A 12,717-nucleotide genomic window follows, 5' to 3' on the forward strand; every position below is an offset into this window, starting at 1 on the left:
CTCAGCGCGTGAATCCAAATCTTTCAACAATGAGAAAATAGCCGTTAGCCACATGTCACCTTGCCGACATACGCATACTGCAAGGGACTCTACAATGCTTGCTGATTGCCGATCTTCTTGATTTTTTATTGCATCAACTAACATAGTAATTCCTTTGTCTCGTGTTATTATGCACTCCCTCCTTCTAATAAAATAATGATTTTTTTTTAATTTATTTTTATTAATTGTTAACATATTTTGATTATAATAAATAAATAAATATATAAAATAAAAAATAATAATTTGAGAGGGAAGCGCTATTTTTATATTATTTTCCAATGAGATAGGTATTATAATATGAGGTGAGTAATCCGTTATTGATATTATCTGCATTTATTGATTTCACCTTTTTATATTAATAATAATAATCCTTTTTTGGCAAGAAAATCACCGCACTGATTTATAATGGTAGCTACTAGTAGTGAGTGGTGCAAGGCAAAGGACATGATGAGATATCATATTCTTGTTGTGAAGAAGCTGTTAACCAGTCACCACCGATAACGTAACAAGTAAGAAGACACTCCCATTCCTTTTTCTCTGTCATTTCTTCCATCAAACCCAATCTCTAATCTCTATAATGCATCATCCGTGTACTAGTAGTTTACTTGGTGTGTAACAGAGGAAAACCTCTAAGGTCGTTTCACTCCAAAACGCTGTACCGAATCTTTACCCTTTCAAGATATTCTTTGATTCAACTTCCGATCTTCCATCCACCCCTAATTAATCTTCTCCTATTGCTTCCTTTAAACGCGCTTTCGTCTACCCTTTCATCTCGGCGACAACTTCAAAGTATGTATCACCTTTTTCATTTTTTTTCTTTCTTCTCTTAATTAGTACATCATTACATGCTAATTGATGCCAAAATTTTGGGATTAGATTAGATTCATTTGTATTTCTAGAATGAAAAAAAAAAATGGACTTTCTATTTGTGGCTCTGTTGTAGGCTTGTAGCTCAACCAAAGTGAAGTTGGTTGATAGAAAGCTTTTGTTAAATTATTTTCCTTTTAGATGTTTTAAAATTTAGGTTAGAACAGAAAATTGTAACAGAATTTAATGAGAAATTAGTTTTAAATAAATAAATAGTATGAAAACAATTGTTATGCTTATATTTATTAAAGTATATTTGAGATAATTAAGATGTAGAATTTATTGGCAAAGCATGTTGTTTTACCAAGAGTTTTGTCCAATTTAATTGTAAAATTCTTTTTATTAATTTGTTTTAATTGCTTTACAGGAAGAAGACTTTGTGTTTTCTTGTAGATGGCTACACTTTCAGATATTGGGCTTGCAGCTGGAATAAACATTTTGAGTGCATTTATATTCTTTGTTGCATTTGCTATTTTGAGGCTTCAGCCTTTGAATGATAGAGTATACTTCCCAAAATGGTATCTGAAGGGTTTAAGAACAGATCCTGTGCACGGAGGAGCGTTTGTGCGCAAGATTGTCAATTTAGATTGGAGATCATATATTAGGTTTTTGAATTGGATGCCAGCTGCACTTAGAATGCCAGAGCCTGAGCTTATTGATCATGCTGGACTAGACTCTGTTGTTTACTTGAGGATTTACTTGTTAGGGTATGGTCATGGACAATGATTGAAATTGAATACCATATCAGTAAAGGAGAATATGATCCCTGATGTTATTATTATTATTTTTATTTCTTTTTGTCCAGACTTAAGATCTTTGTACCTATAGCGTTCCTAGCTTGGGCGATGCTGGTTCCCGTCAACTGGACAAGCACTGGGCTAGAAACGGCTGGGATAAAAAACATAACTTCCAGCGACGTTGATAAACTCTCAGTTTCAAATGTCCAGCGTGGATCTGAAAGGTTTGAAAAACTATCATTCAGTGTAATTACAGTTTTGTTGCTGCTTCTTGATGTTGTTTAATAAATTATCTTCTAATCTGAAGTACCTGCATGTCAAGATGTATTCCTGACCTAATAATATATATGGATTAACTATGTCTGTGAGGCTTTATGTCTAGTGTGTAACCTTTATTTACTGTAGACATCTTGATTGTTTTGCATCTATTCTCTAGATATTATTACTGCTGTTATATGTTACTTACTTTTTCTTCTAATCAGTACCTCGTAATGCGACATCACTTCTCCATTTCAATTATCATTTTTTTTCTTTTTTGTGTAATCTTATTTTTTTTAAAAGTTGTATAGCTGCTTTTATGGTGCATTCATGTCCGTATTTGATTATATAACCTATTTTCAAGTATTGTTTTTTTGACATTGTTGCTAAATCTGGTGCTTTTCTAAAATTTTACACTATCTCAGGTTTTGGTCACACATTGTAGCTGCTTATGCATTTACCTTCTGGACATGCTATATTTTGATGAGAGAGTATGAAAAAGTTGCCTCAATGAGATTACAATTTGTTGCAGCAGAAAAGCGTCGTCCTGATCAATTTTCGGTAATATTTTGTTCTCTATTTTTAGTGAGGAATTTTTCTATCTAAAACTACTACTTTTCCCTTTTTTGGGAAGCTTTGAGATGAAGCATGGAACTCTGATTTTATGTTTCTTGTGTAAGAGGTGGTATGCTTTTTATTTTAGGTGCGTAATACGTTTGAACCTATAGCCTCATACAAACTACCAAATCCCCTCACCACTACCCCAATCACAGTGATTAAAGGTGCTATGCCTACTTACCTACTTAGTAATTTTTCTAGGTAGATCTCAACTGTATACTTTCCACATTTAAAATATGTGGATTACCAGTGTGGATTTTCTAGTAATTAGGAAATCATAATAAGAATCCAGCTATTTATATCAGTGAATAAGTAAGCAAAATAATAGAGTGATGACTGTTATGTGGTATTTAAATTTAAATACATCAAAGAGATATAAGAAAAGATAAAAGGTCTAACAGAAAGTTCTATAAAAATTAATAAAACAAGGCAGGAACAAACATAACTTTAGCACTGAAGAGCTCTCCAATCTGACAAAATCTTTACAATAACCAAGTTTGGGAAAATTGCTATTATAGGTTGAATTGTCACATGTTAAAATTGAGATATATGAGATATTCCTTCATACATATTTTTCTTATAGAAAATATATTACTTTGAAGGTGCTCGTTAGAAACATTCCTCCAGATCCTGATGAATCTGTTAGTGAGCTCGTTGAGCACTTCTTTCTGGTCAATCATCCGGATAACTATCTTACTCACCAGGTTGGTTCCTATTGCAACAATGTTAAATTTGTTAATTGTCAAATTGATTTTGAGATAATGTGTATGAAACGTGGAGTACATTATTAACTAGATATATTACAATAGATATAATTTTGCCCATTTATTTAGGAAGCGAAAAAACAGTATGTGACAGCATATTTAATGTGACACTTACGCAGGTTGTTTATAATGCAAACAAATTAGCAAAGTTGGTTAAAAAGAAGAGCAAGATGCAGAATTGGCTCGTCTATTATCAAAATAAATTTGCCAGAACTTCAAAAAAACCTGAAGTGAAGGTATTAGTTTTAAACTGATGTGCTTTCAAATGTAAGAATAGCGATATTAAAATTTACCACAATCTTTCTTTTATAATTTTACCAGACTGGTTTCCTTGGTCTTCGTGGAAAGAAAGTAGATGCTATTGAGTATTACACCACTGAAATTGACAAGCTGTCCAAAGAAGTAAGTCCATAATTTTTCTGCTATAAATTTCACTGTGCACTGCATGCAATTTAATTTACTAGTATAAGTTCTTTATGCTAATAAAAAATTACAAAATTATTCTAACATGGGATGGGAATCGAATATTAATTTTTCAGAATTGATGTCACGGACTATGATATGCCAAACTTTAACAATCTCTTTATCGCGTGTGCATGAATATTATTCTGCTTTTGAGGAGTTATCTCATCATGTAGCTACCGAATGGCTTGCTTGCCGTTGACTATTAATGCAATGAATAGTTTTCTGATGGATCACCAAATGAAATTTGGATGAATTTGCCGTTGACTGTTAGATGCTGAAAGAACTTCTCAGCCATAAAATTTTAAATGGGATAATATTTGCAGAAACTTTGGGCCTTATTGTGGTTTCATAACTGTTATGTCTCCAGAAATTCTCATGAAACATACAGTGATTCCAGTTAATCACCTTTTGCAGATAGCTTTGGAGAGGGATAAGGTCACTAATGATCCGAAGTCTGTTATGCCTGCTGCATTTGTTTCTTTTAAAAGTCGATGGGGTGCTGCAGTTTGTGCACAAACTCAACAAACCAGAAATCCAACAATTTGGTTGACTGAGTGGGCTCCAGAGCCACGGGATGTCTATTGGCCAAACTTGGCAATTCCATATGTTTCCCTAACTGTTAGAAGGTTGATCATAGCTGTTGCATTCTTTTTTCTCACTTTCTTTTTCATGATCCCCATAGCAATAGTACAAACTCTTGCGAGTCTTGATGGAATCCAGAAAGCAGCACCATGGTTGAAGCCACTTATTCGTGTGTAAGTCTAATCTCATAGTTGGAACTTCGGAGATATGATTCTATCCACATTATAACTGGATTTTATTTATTTGCATTTACTTTATTGTGCAGCCCTATCGTTAAGTCATTCATTCAGGGTTTTCTACCTGGTATTGCATTGAAGCTTTTTCTTATCTTTTTGCCAACAATATTGATGATGATGTCCAAATTCGAAGGTTTTGGATCTATATCATCTCTTGAGAGAAGATCGGCTTCTAGATACTACCTTTTTAGTTTTGTGAATATATTTCTTGGGAACATACTTACTGGGACCGCATTTCAACAGCTCGACTCTTTCATTCACCAACCAGCCAATCAGTAAGTCATTCAATTTAAGATAGAAGCATATTCTTTCTTTTTCCTTTGAAAACTAAATTACATTTTTAATTGGCATTATTTTTCATGTGTTTGGGGGTGCATCCATGTGTTTTACTGCATGAAAAAGTTTGCATGGATGTGAAACTTTTTAGTAATGTGATTTTATTTGTGGCCAACTTATTATATTAGGTGAATCATATGTACATATAATGGGATTTTTTTTTTTACCTGTACTGGTTATGCTTTTGAGCTATTTCAGATAAGAACCATGATGTTAGTTTTCTTAACAGTTAATTGAAGTAGTTATACACCTTGCTCCAAGCATTTGTCTTATTTATACTTTAGTATGATTAAGAATTCTTTATATATTGTTGTCAGATATCCCATAACAATTGGCACTGCAATTCCTTTAAAAGCAAGTTTTTTCATCACCTATATAATGGTTGATGGATGGTCCGGTATAGCTGCTGAAGTTTTGATGTTGAAACCACTAATCATATATCACCTGAAGAATTTCTTCTTGGTAAAGACTGAAAAGGACAGGGAAGAGGCCATGGATCCTGGGAGTATAGGTTTCAACACTGGAGAACCTCGCATACAATTATACTTTTTGCTGGGTCTAGTCTATGCTGCAGTGACACCTACTGTTCTTCCTTTCATAATAATTTTCTTTGGGTTGGCCTATGTTGTGTTCCGTCATCAGGTACTTGAATGCTTGATTTATGTTGTGCATATCAGGGTCGAGTATGATTGTATAATTTGGGACCCTTATTTATGTTGCAATATACAAGATGAAGACTCTTAACTTCCAATTGCAGATGATCAATGTTTATAATCAACAGTACGAGAGTGCCGCAGCATTCTGGCCTGATGTCCATGTCCGTGTCGTGATTGCACTGATAGTCTCACAGCTAGTTCTGATGGGACTCCTAACCACCAAAAAGGCTGCTTCATCAACTCCATTTCTCATTGTGCTCCCAATCCTGACGATATGGTTCCATAGATACTGCAAAGGCCGTTTTGAATCTGCATTTGTTAAATATCCCTTACAGGTATGTCAATTAGTCTTGTGGAATTTAGATGGTTATTTGGACTTTAAGTAGCTATATTCATTGATGGTGGTGGAGTTTGTTGTTTCAATTATTATCTGCTCTTTGTTAGATATTCCTAACATTATTGAGGTATAAAATTTATATGGTTTAGAATTTGCTTCTCTACACCTGAGTGTAGAAACACAACTAAATCTTATGCTTGAAATACAGAACTTTATTGTTTTATAATTCAAAGGCAATAGGATGCACAGGCGACTTCTGTTGTTCGCCTCACTTAATTTTGTTGCTGGCCAAATCTGCAACTCACGTTTCCTCTGTCGTGTAATTTTATTTTATGTTGCCTTTTTGAATTTGTTTGTATACAGGAAGCAATGATGAAAGATACATTAGAAAAAGCTACAGATCCGAACCTGAACATAAAAGGTTATCTTCAACATGCTTATGTTCATCCAGTTTTTAAGGCTAGCCAGGATGATGTTGATGAGGAAGACGCAATCAGTCTAAAGTGGGAAACTGAGAGTGCTACGGTACCCACCAAACGCCATTCACGAAGGAATACACCATTGCCAAGCAGAATTAGTGGTGCATCGTCTCCATCCATGCTTGATGGAATTAAAAATGATCCAGAATCATAGATCATGGGTCAAGAAATGATGTCATATTATTGAAATGACAAACTAGGATGTATGTGCATAAATTATATAACGAGCTACATCAGTGGACGTGTGGTTGTGAAGCATAAGCTTAGAAAGTTGGGTGTTCTTGTGCAAAAGTGTTTTGGACTTTCTGGTCAGAAGATGCAATATACCACAACGTGTAGAGACTGTAAGGCAGAGATTCTTTCATAATGTTTCAGATTTTGTTAATAGTGAGTTTATTCCCTTAGTAGTTTTTCTAAGTTGTATCACCTAATGTAGAGATTTGCATAACATTACACCACGGGATACTGTAAATTATCCAAAAATTGATTATGATTTCTATAGTTCGTGTGTATAATTTTTTCTCTATTTTACCTTATGCCCTTTCCTTTGAGATTCAGCTCTGTTTATCTGGAAAAAAGTAGTATGTTGTACACATTTATACCAGAGGTTTTCCACGAAATATTACCCCACGTTACTTGTGTCAAAAATACTCACAACTGATGAGTAGATGTATTATAATATTTCTTTTTTTATACAAAAAGAGGGCATATTAAATGTACATTTTTAGGCATGCAAGCCTGAAAATTGTCATCAAAGAGAAGATTTTGAATTTCACTAGTTTAAAGAAGTTATAGTAACGTAGTTAGCAAACCAATCAACATTTTTGCTGTCTCTTATGATTGAATTGGACCTGCTAGTTATGGGCCAACGACTTTTGGACGTGCCGCACCAAAGTAGAAACTTTCTGACAGTTATTACTTTGGGCAGTAATTATTAACCATAAAATTTCTTGCAAATAAATATCTTTTTGACTACATATAAATACATAAATATTGAGTTTTAAAACGACATAAGAAATATTCGTACAAAAATGACCCTACAAAAGAAGAAAAATGTTATATATTATAAAATTATATACAAAATTGGTATACATATATATAGATAGTTACGTACAAAATTGTCTCTAGTAAAATATAATTGAATATCTATATAAAATTTATTCAAAAACCATTGTTTAAATTGAAAAGGTTTCTGGCTCTTTGCTGATCGTTTGCCAACTAAGGTCAACTTGGTCCCTCGTGGTGCAATTCCAGCTATAAATATCATGTGTTCAACAAGAAAGAAGTACGTGAGGAAACTATTTTACATTTGTTTGTAGAAAGTGTCTCAACTTTGGGGATGTGTGGAGGCAAATTATCGAGTGACTTGGCATCTCCGTGGCATTTTTGAATAAGATTCATCAACATATTTAATTATTTTTTGAGTTGGTATCGTGTGACAATGTGATTAGAGAAAGATTAGTTGTGATATGGATGGTGTGGTGTGTATTTTGTCCATTTGGCGCGTTAGGAATTATATTATTTCTAAAAATATTTGTTTGAATTTTTGTGTAGTGGTGGAAAGGATAAAAAAATTTGTCGTGGTGGTAGTTATAACTTATAAGTAGAGTTATGTTCAATGGTGAACTAATGCGGTAAATTGTTTAGGTTTGATTGTGTAAGAGTTGCTGGTTTTGGATGAGTGGGTGGTTGTGTGGTTTAGTCTTTATGTTCTTTGTGATGTGACATATTGTATTCGAAAAGGACATTGTGGATATCATGTAAATATACTATACACTCTTAATTTGAATGAATTTGTGGTCCACGTGTATGAATTAATAGGTCAAAATGCGGAGAGGACTTAGCCAAATTTTAACATGGACTACTTTCTATAATTAATTAGACAACTTCTATACAAAGAAAACATAGCTCGTCAACAAAATTTAAATTTTAATTAATAATTGAGTTTAGACAAAACAATATCATTTAATTATATATCGTAGAAGTCTTCAATTAGTTATTATTTAAAAAAGTTTAAAATTTTAACAATAGAATGTGTAGAAATTATTTATCATTTTTATTATAATAATTAAGATAACGATTTAAATGATATCGGTTTAATAAAAATAAAATAAATATATATTTTATATTAAATTTATATTAACCAATTTAATATTTTATTTATAGAGACAAAAATAATCATGCACTATTATTTTTTAAAAATATCTTCGACAATAGTTAAAACTTTCAATAAATTTGTAATAATGATCTTTTAGATGATTAATTTCACAAAACTAACATCAATAAATAATAATCTAATCCTATATTTTAGTGGTGTAAAAGAATACAAAATTTAATGCCAAAATAACAAAACAAAATTTTAGTGTTATATTTTCCTTTTTCAAAAGATAGATTCATCTTTGTTAACAACAGTTAACAATCTATCTAATTTGTTTGTTTCTTATTAAATTCACCATGTTCTCTTAAAAAAATACGATAAAATAAAATTGAACATAAAAGTTATGATAAAAAAGAGGAGAATAGACTAAGTCTATAAATAAAAATTGATTACATTAGTAATTATACTTACAAATTAAAATAAGAGTTTAATTGTGATTAGTTTTAAATTTTAAAATTATCAACTCATTATTATCACTCATATAGATAATTTTAAAGGTAATTTTAATAAAAAATAAATATTTTTAATAATAAAATCTTTAAAATAAAAACAAATGCAAGGAATGATTAGAAATTCACACAGTTTATTACTTTCGATGACATCATAAATTTTCAATTAAGAAATATAAATCACAATCTTTTGCTTTTATTTTCATATCTTTTTTCTTTATTAAGCCAAATCAAATATGGAAAAATAATATTAGCAAATAAATAATATTTTATTTTATGTTGATATTCTTTTTTTTTTTTGTCAACTTTATATTAATATTTTAAATTGAAATACATATTACCCAATAAATATAATAAACTGACACATTAAATCCAATTAAAATCGGGACAAATTTATATATATTTAAACATTTTATTAATATCCACCTATCGTACTATTTCTTTTATATTTTAAATAATTCTATTACTGAATGATATAAATAGTATTAATTTATAAATTGATCAAAATGCATCAAAATTAATCTCAGTAATAATATAAAAAAAAATCGTGATCAACAAAAAATATTTACTAGTACTTAATAATATAAAAAAAATTGCGATCACCAAATATAAATACTTTGTCCAGAAAAAAAGTAGTGTTAAAAATTGATTGACTCGGGAAATGGGCAAAACGCATTCAGAAGCTGAGTCTGTTATTAAACTTGAACTACACTGTGTGCGGATTTGTTATTATTATTATTTATTATTATTATTATTATTATTATTATTATTATTATTAATAATATTAATATTATTATTATTACGTGTTTTTCTCATTCTCATGATTTTGTGATTCTGATTCTAATTGTGATTGTGATTTTTGATTTTGATTTCTCCAATCCATCACAAGATTCTCTTTATTTTTCGCTTTCAGATATTTATCTAAACGCCATTGATTCCGTTTAACAAGTTTTCAACATCGTTTATATATAACCGATTCTCGAGCTCATATTTTTTCATGATCAGGTTTGCTCTACGAATCAATTCTCAAACTATTCTGGTATTCGTCTTCTTTATTTATTTTATTTTTCTGATTTTTTTTTTGTTATTGTTACTGTGACATGCAACACATACTCAAACCTTGTTTTGTTAAAACGCTTTTAATCTCGATTTGGTTCCGCGCACTTTCTTCCTTCGCATGGATGCGTTTCGAACTCCGGTTCTATTTTCATCGTTTCTTGTTTTATTTTTTTGGATTGAGGATGTTGTTGTTGGGTTGACTTGAGTCAACTCAGTTCATGATTTTGACTTTAAGTGTTAAAAACTACTATTGCTGAAATTCATAATGCCATTGATTTTATTGCGTATCTGTTTTCAAGGGAAAATGTGTTCTTCTCCGAAATCATGTTGCATTGATGAACTGTGATACTTTTTATTTTAATTATTTTTGAGTAAGATTTGAACTCTGTACCCTGAGGTTTAAAACATTCACTCACATTGCGCACACTTGCACTAGAACGGTGGTTGATGTATTGTGATAGTGAATTATCATTTTTTTGTTTTGTTTGTGAAATAGTCAATGTTAGTAATTAATAGTTAATTTTGTTAGAGGGGGAGTTGAACCGATGATCTCCATGTCACTCCAACTCCTCCAAACCTCCCTTTATCATGTTATTTCTTTTTATTGGTCTAAATTTGTTACCTTAACATTCCCCCTTTTTTGTTTCTTTGAATATTCTACACTGACAAGTGACAGTATATTTTGCTCAATAATTTATGGTTTTAGATTGAATCAAGCTATTTTAAAACATCTGAATGTCAGTGGTTAAATGAGTTATGATCTATATTTATTGGAAATATTTGTTATATTTGAGTGTATTTTCTTGTTGATTCTGCAGTAAGAATGGAAGTAGTATTTCCTAGACAAGGACAGTCAAAGCAACATGCCGATGATAAGCTGAAGTTCTCGGGATGCTCAAAAGCTTTTGGAACTTCGAAGAGAAAGGCTGAAGAAACTTATAAGTCTGGTGATGAGAAAGCAGAACCAGAAGGGAAAGAAGAACAGTCGAATCAGGATACTAACATTAAGCCGGCCAAAATCCCAAGATGTTCAAAAGCTTTTGGAATTTCAAATAAGAGAAGATTTCAAGAATGTCACAGACATCATCATGATACAAATTCAAAAGTGAAAAAAAAGATTGTGGAATGTTCAGAGGAGACACCCAATCTGCCATCTAAGAAACGATATGAGCCAAAGAAGCTTGCTGCCTCAAACAAAAAATGGGAACTTGAAGATGATCTCTTTATGGATGATTTTGAACAAGATGACGAAATTCTTTTTCTTCTCAAGACAAAGAACAGGGGCAGAGCTAGTAAAATCGATAATGTAATGGTGATTAAATCTTTTCTCAATTCCTAGTTCCTAAGCTTCCAAAGCTGAAACCTCAATCTTTTACGACATACTTTTTTTAATAGGTGAAATATTATATCATGCTTAATGATGCTTAACTAATTGTCTCTGCAGGATGTTCAACAAAATACCCGGAAATGTCACCAGTGCACGAAAAAGGAAAGAACAGCTTTTTTGCCTTGTACTAAATGTTCAAAAATGTACTGTATGCGATGCATTAATCAATGGTATGGTAATGTACATCTAATTGATAAATTATTCCAAAGGCTTGTGTGTTTACATCTAATTAGTCAATTCTGCAAGGGTTTATGTGTCTGTTTGGGGTTTATAATATGCTATTACAAAATTGAGTTGTTGCTAATTTTTGAATACAGGTACCCTGATATGTCAATAGAAGAAGTTGCTGAAAGTTGCCCATTTTGCCGTAAAAATTGCAATTGCAATGTTTGCTTGCGTTCGAAAGGAACAATTAAGGTTACTTAACTCTGATGTCTACCCTAAATTAATTTCTGTGATGAAACAAAAATGTCATAAATTAGAATTAAATCCACATCGATAACTGTTCTTCAAATTCGTTTTATTTCTACTTTCAGACATCTAACATGGGGATCACCAATTACGAAAAAGCTCAGTATCTGCAATACATGATTAACTTACTCCTTCCATATATGAAACAAATCTGTCATGAACAAAGTCAAGAGGAAGGTATTGAAGCTAAATTACAAGGTATTAATCTTCACCTATATTTTCTTTTCTTCTTGTTTTGCATTGAAAATCTCAACAACAATAAACTCTTATGTCAGGAAAATCTTCTTCGGATATGGAGATACCACAAAGTCTTTGTGGTGACAATGAACGTGTCTATTGGTAAGTGTCCTTTCACTTACGATAATAGCATGATTCTCTCTGTGTTATACTATATATTTTAATATTTTGGTCTTGGAGCAGTGATTATTGTGCCACTTCAATTATTGATCTTCATCGAAGCTGCCCCAAGTGTTCCTATGAGCTTTGCCTTAGATGTTGCCAAGAAATACGCGATGGAAGCATTACACCCCGAGCTGAGATGAAGTTCCAATATGTGAATAGGGGCTATGATTATATGCATGGTGGTGACCCTCTACCAGCGTCTTGTGATCTAGAGACTTTGGATGGTCATCTTGAAATATCTACCAAGTGGAATGCCAAGAGTGATGGAAGTGTTAGTTGTGCACCAAAGGAGATGGGGGGTTGTGGTAGTTCTGTGTTGGAGCTGAGGCGCATCCTCCCACATGGGTGGATGTCTGACTTGGAAGAAAAAGCTCATGATATACTGAAAATTTGGGAAATTGAACAAACAACTCTTCA

At 32.0% G+C, this 12,717-nt stretch overlaps 2 protein-coding genes across 3 annotated transcripts in view; both read left to right on the forward strand.

The window, feature by feature from the left end:
• The first annotated feature begins 370 nt into the window (after positions 1–370).
• On the forward strand, positions 371–6,875 carry LOC101492354 (calcium permeable stress-gated cation channel 1-like). Of its 2 annotated transcripts, none has more exons than XM_027336472.2 (12): positions 371–548; positions 1,274–1,613; positions 1,712–1,867; positions 2,327–2,462; positions 3,122–3,223; positions 3,403–3,519; positions 3,605–3,685; positions 4,163–4,503; positions 4,596–4,841; positions 5,220–5,544; positions 5,660–5,893; positions 6,259–6,875. In XM_027336472.2, the coding sequence occupies exons 2-12, from the start codon at positions 1,300–1,302 to the stop codon at positions 6,526–6,528; spliced, it is 2,322 nt and encodes a 773-aa protein (XP_027192273.1). In that variant the 5' UTR covers positions 371–548; positions 1,274–1,299; the 3' UTR covers positions 6,529–6,875. The 2 variants fall into 2 exon arrangements, with proteins under 2 accessions (XP_027192273.1, XP_004507664.1); XM_004507607.4 differs by having other exon boundaries at positions 374–828.
• A 2,894-nt stretch (positions 6,876–9,769) lies between these two features.
• Positions 9,770–12,717, forward strand: part of LOC101492686 (lysine-specific demethylase JMJ26) — a 7,222-nt gene continuing 4,274 nt past the window's right edge. The window contains exons 1-7 of the mRNA XM_073363953.1: positions 9,770–9,986; positions 10,859–11,352; positions 11,485–11,597; positions 11,745–11,844; positions 11,964–12,096; positions 12,174–12,237; positions 12,319–12,703. Coding sequence (XP_073220054.1) covers positions 10,864–11,352; positions 11,485–11,597; positions 11,745–11,844; positions 11,964–12,096; positions 12,174–12,237; positions 12,319–12,703 — 1,284 coding nt within the window. The 5' untranslated portion in view covers positions 9,770–9,986; positions 10,859–10,863. The remainder of the gene's footprint in view (positions 9,987–10,858; positions 11,353–11,484; positions 11,598–11,744; positions 11,845–11,963; positions 12,097–12,173; positions 12,238–12,318; positions 12,704–12,717) is intronic.

This window comes from Cicer arietinum, chromosome 7 (assembly GCF_000331145.2).
Source record: "Cicer arietinum cultivar CDC Frontier isolate Library 1 chromosome 7, Cicar.CDCFrontier_v2.0, whole genome shotgun sequence".
NCBI lineage: Eukaryota > Viridiplantae > Streptophyta > Magnoliopsida > Fabales > Fabaceae > Cicer > Cicer arietinum.

Coding starts and splice junctions, on each gene's coding strand:
- LOC101492354 (XM_027336472.2), top strand. CDS start 1,300: ATGGCTACACTTTCAGATATTGGGCTTGCAGCTGGAATAAACATTTTG. Junction 1,868..2,326: donor GTCCAGCGTGGATCTGAAAG/GTTTGAAAAACT, acceptor ACACTATCTCAG/GTTTTGGTCACACATTGTAG. Junction 5,894..6,258: donor TTGTTAAATATCCCTTACAG/GTATGTCAATTA, acceptor GTTTGTATACAG/GAAGCAATGATGAAAGATAC.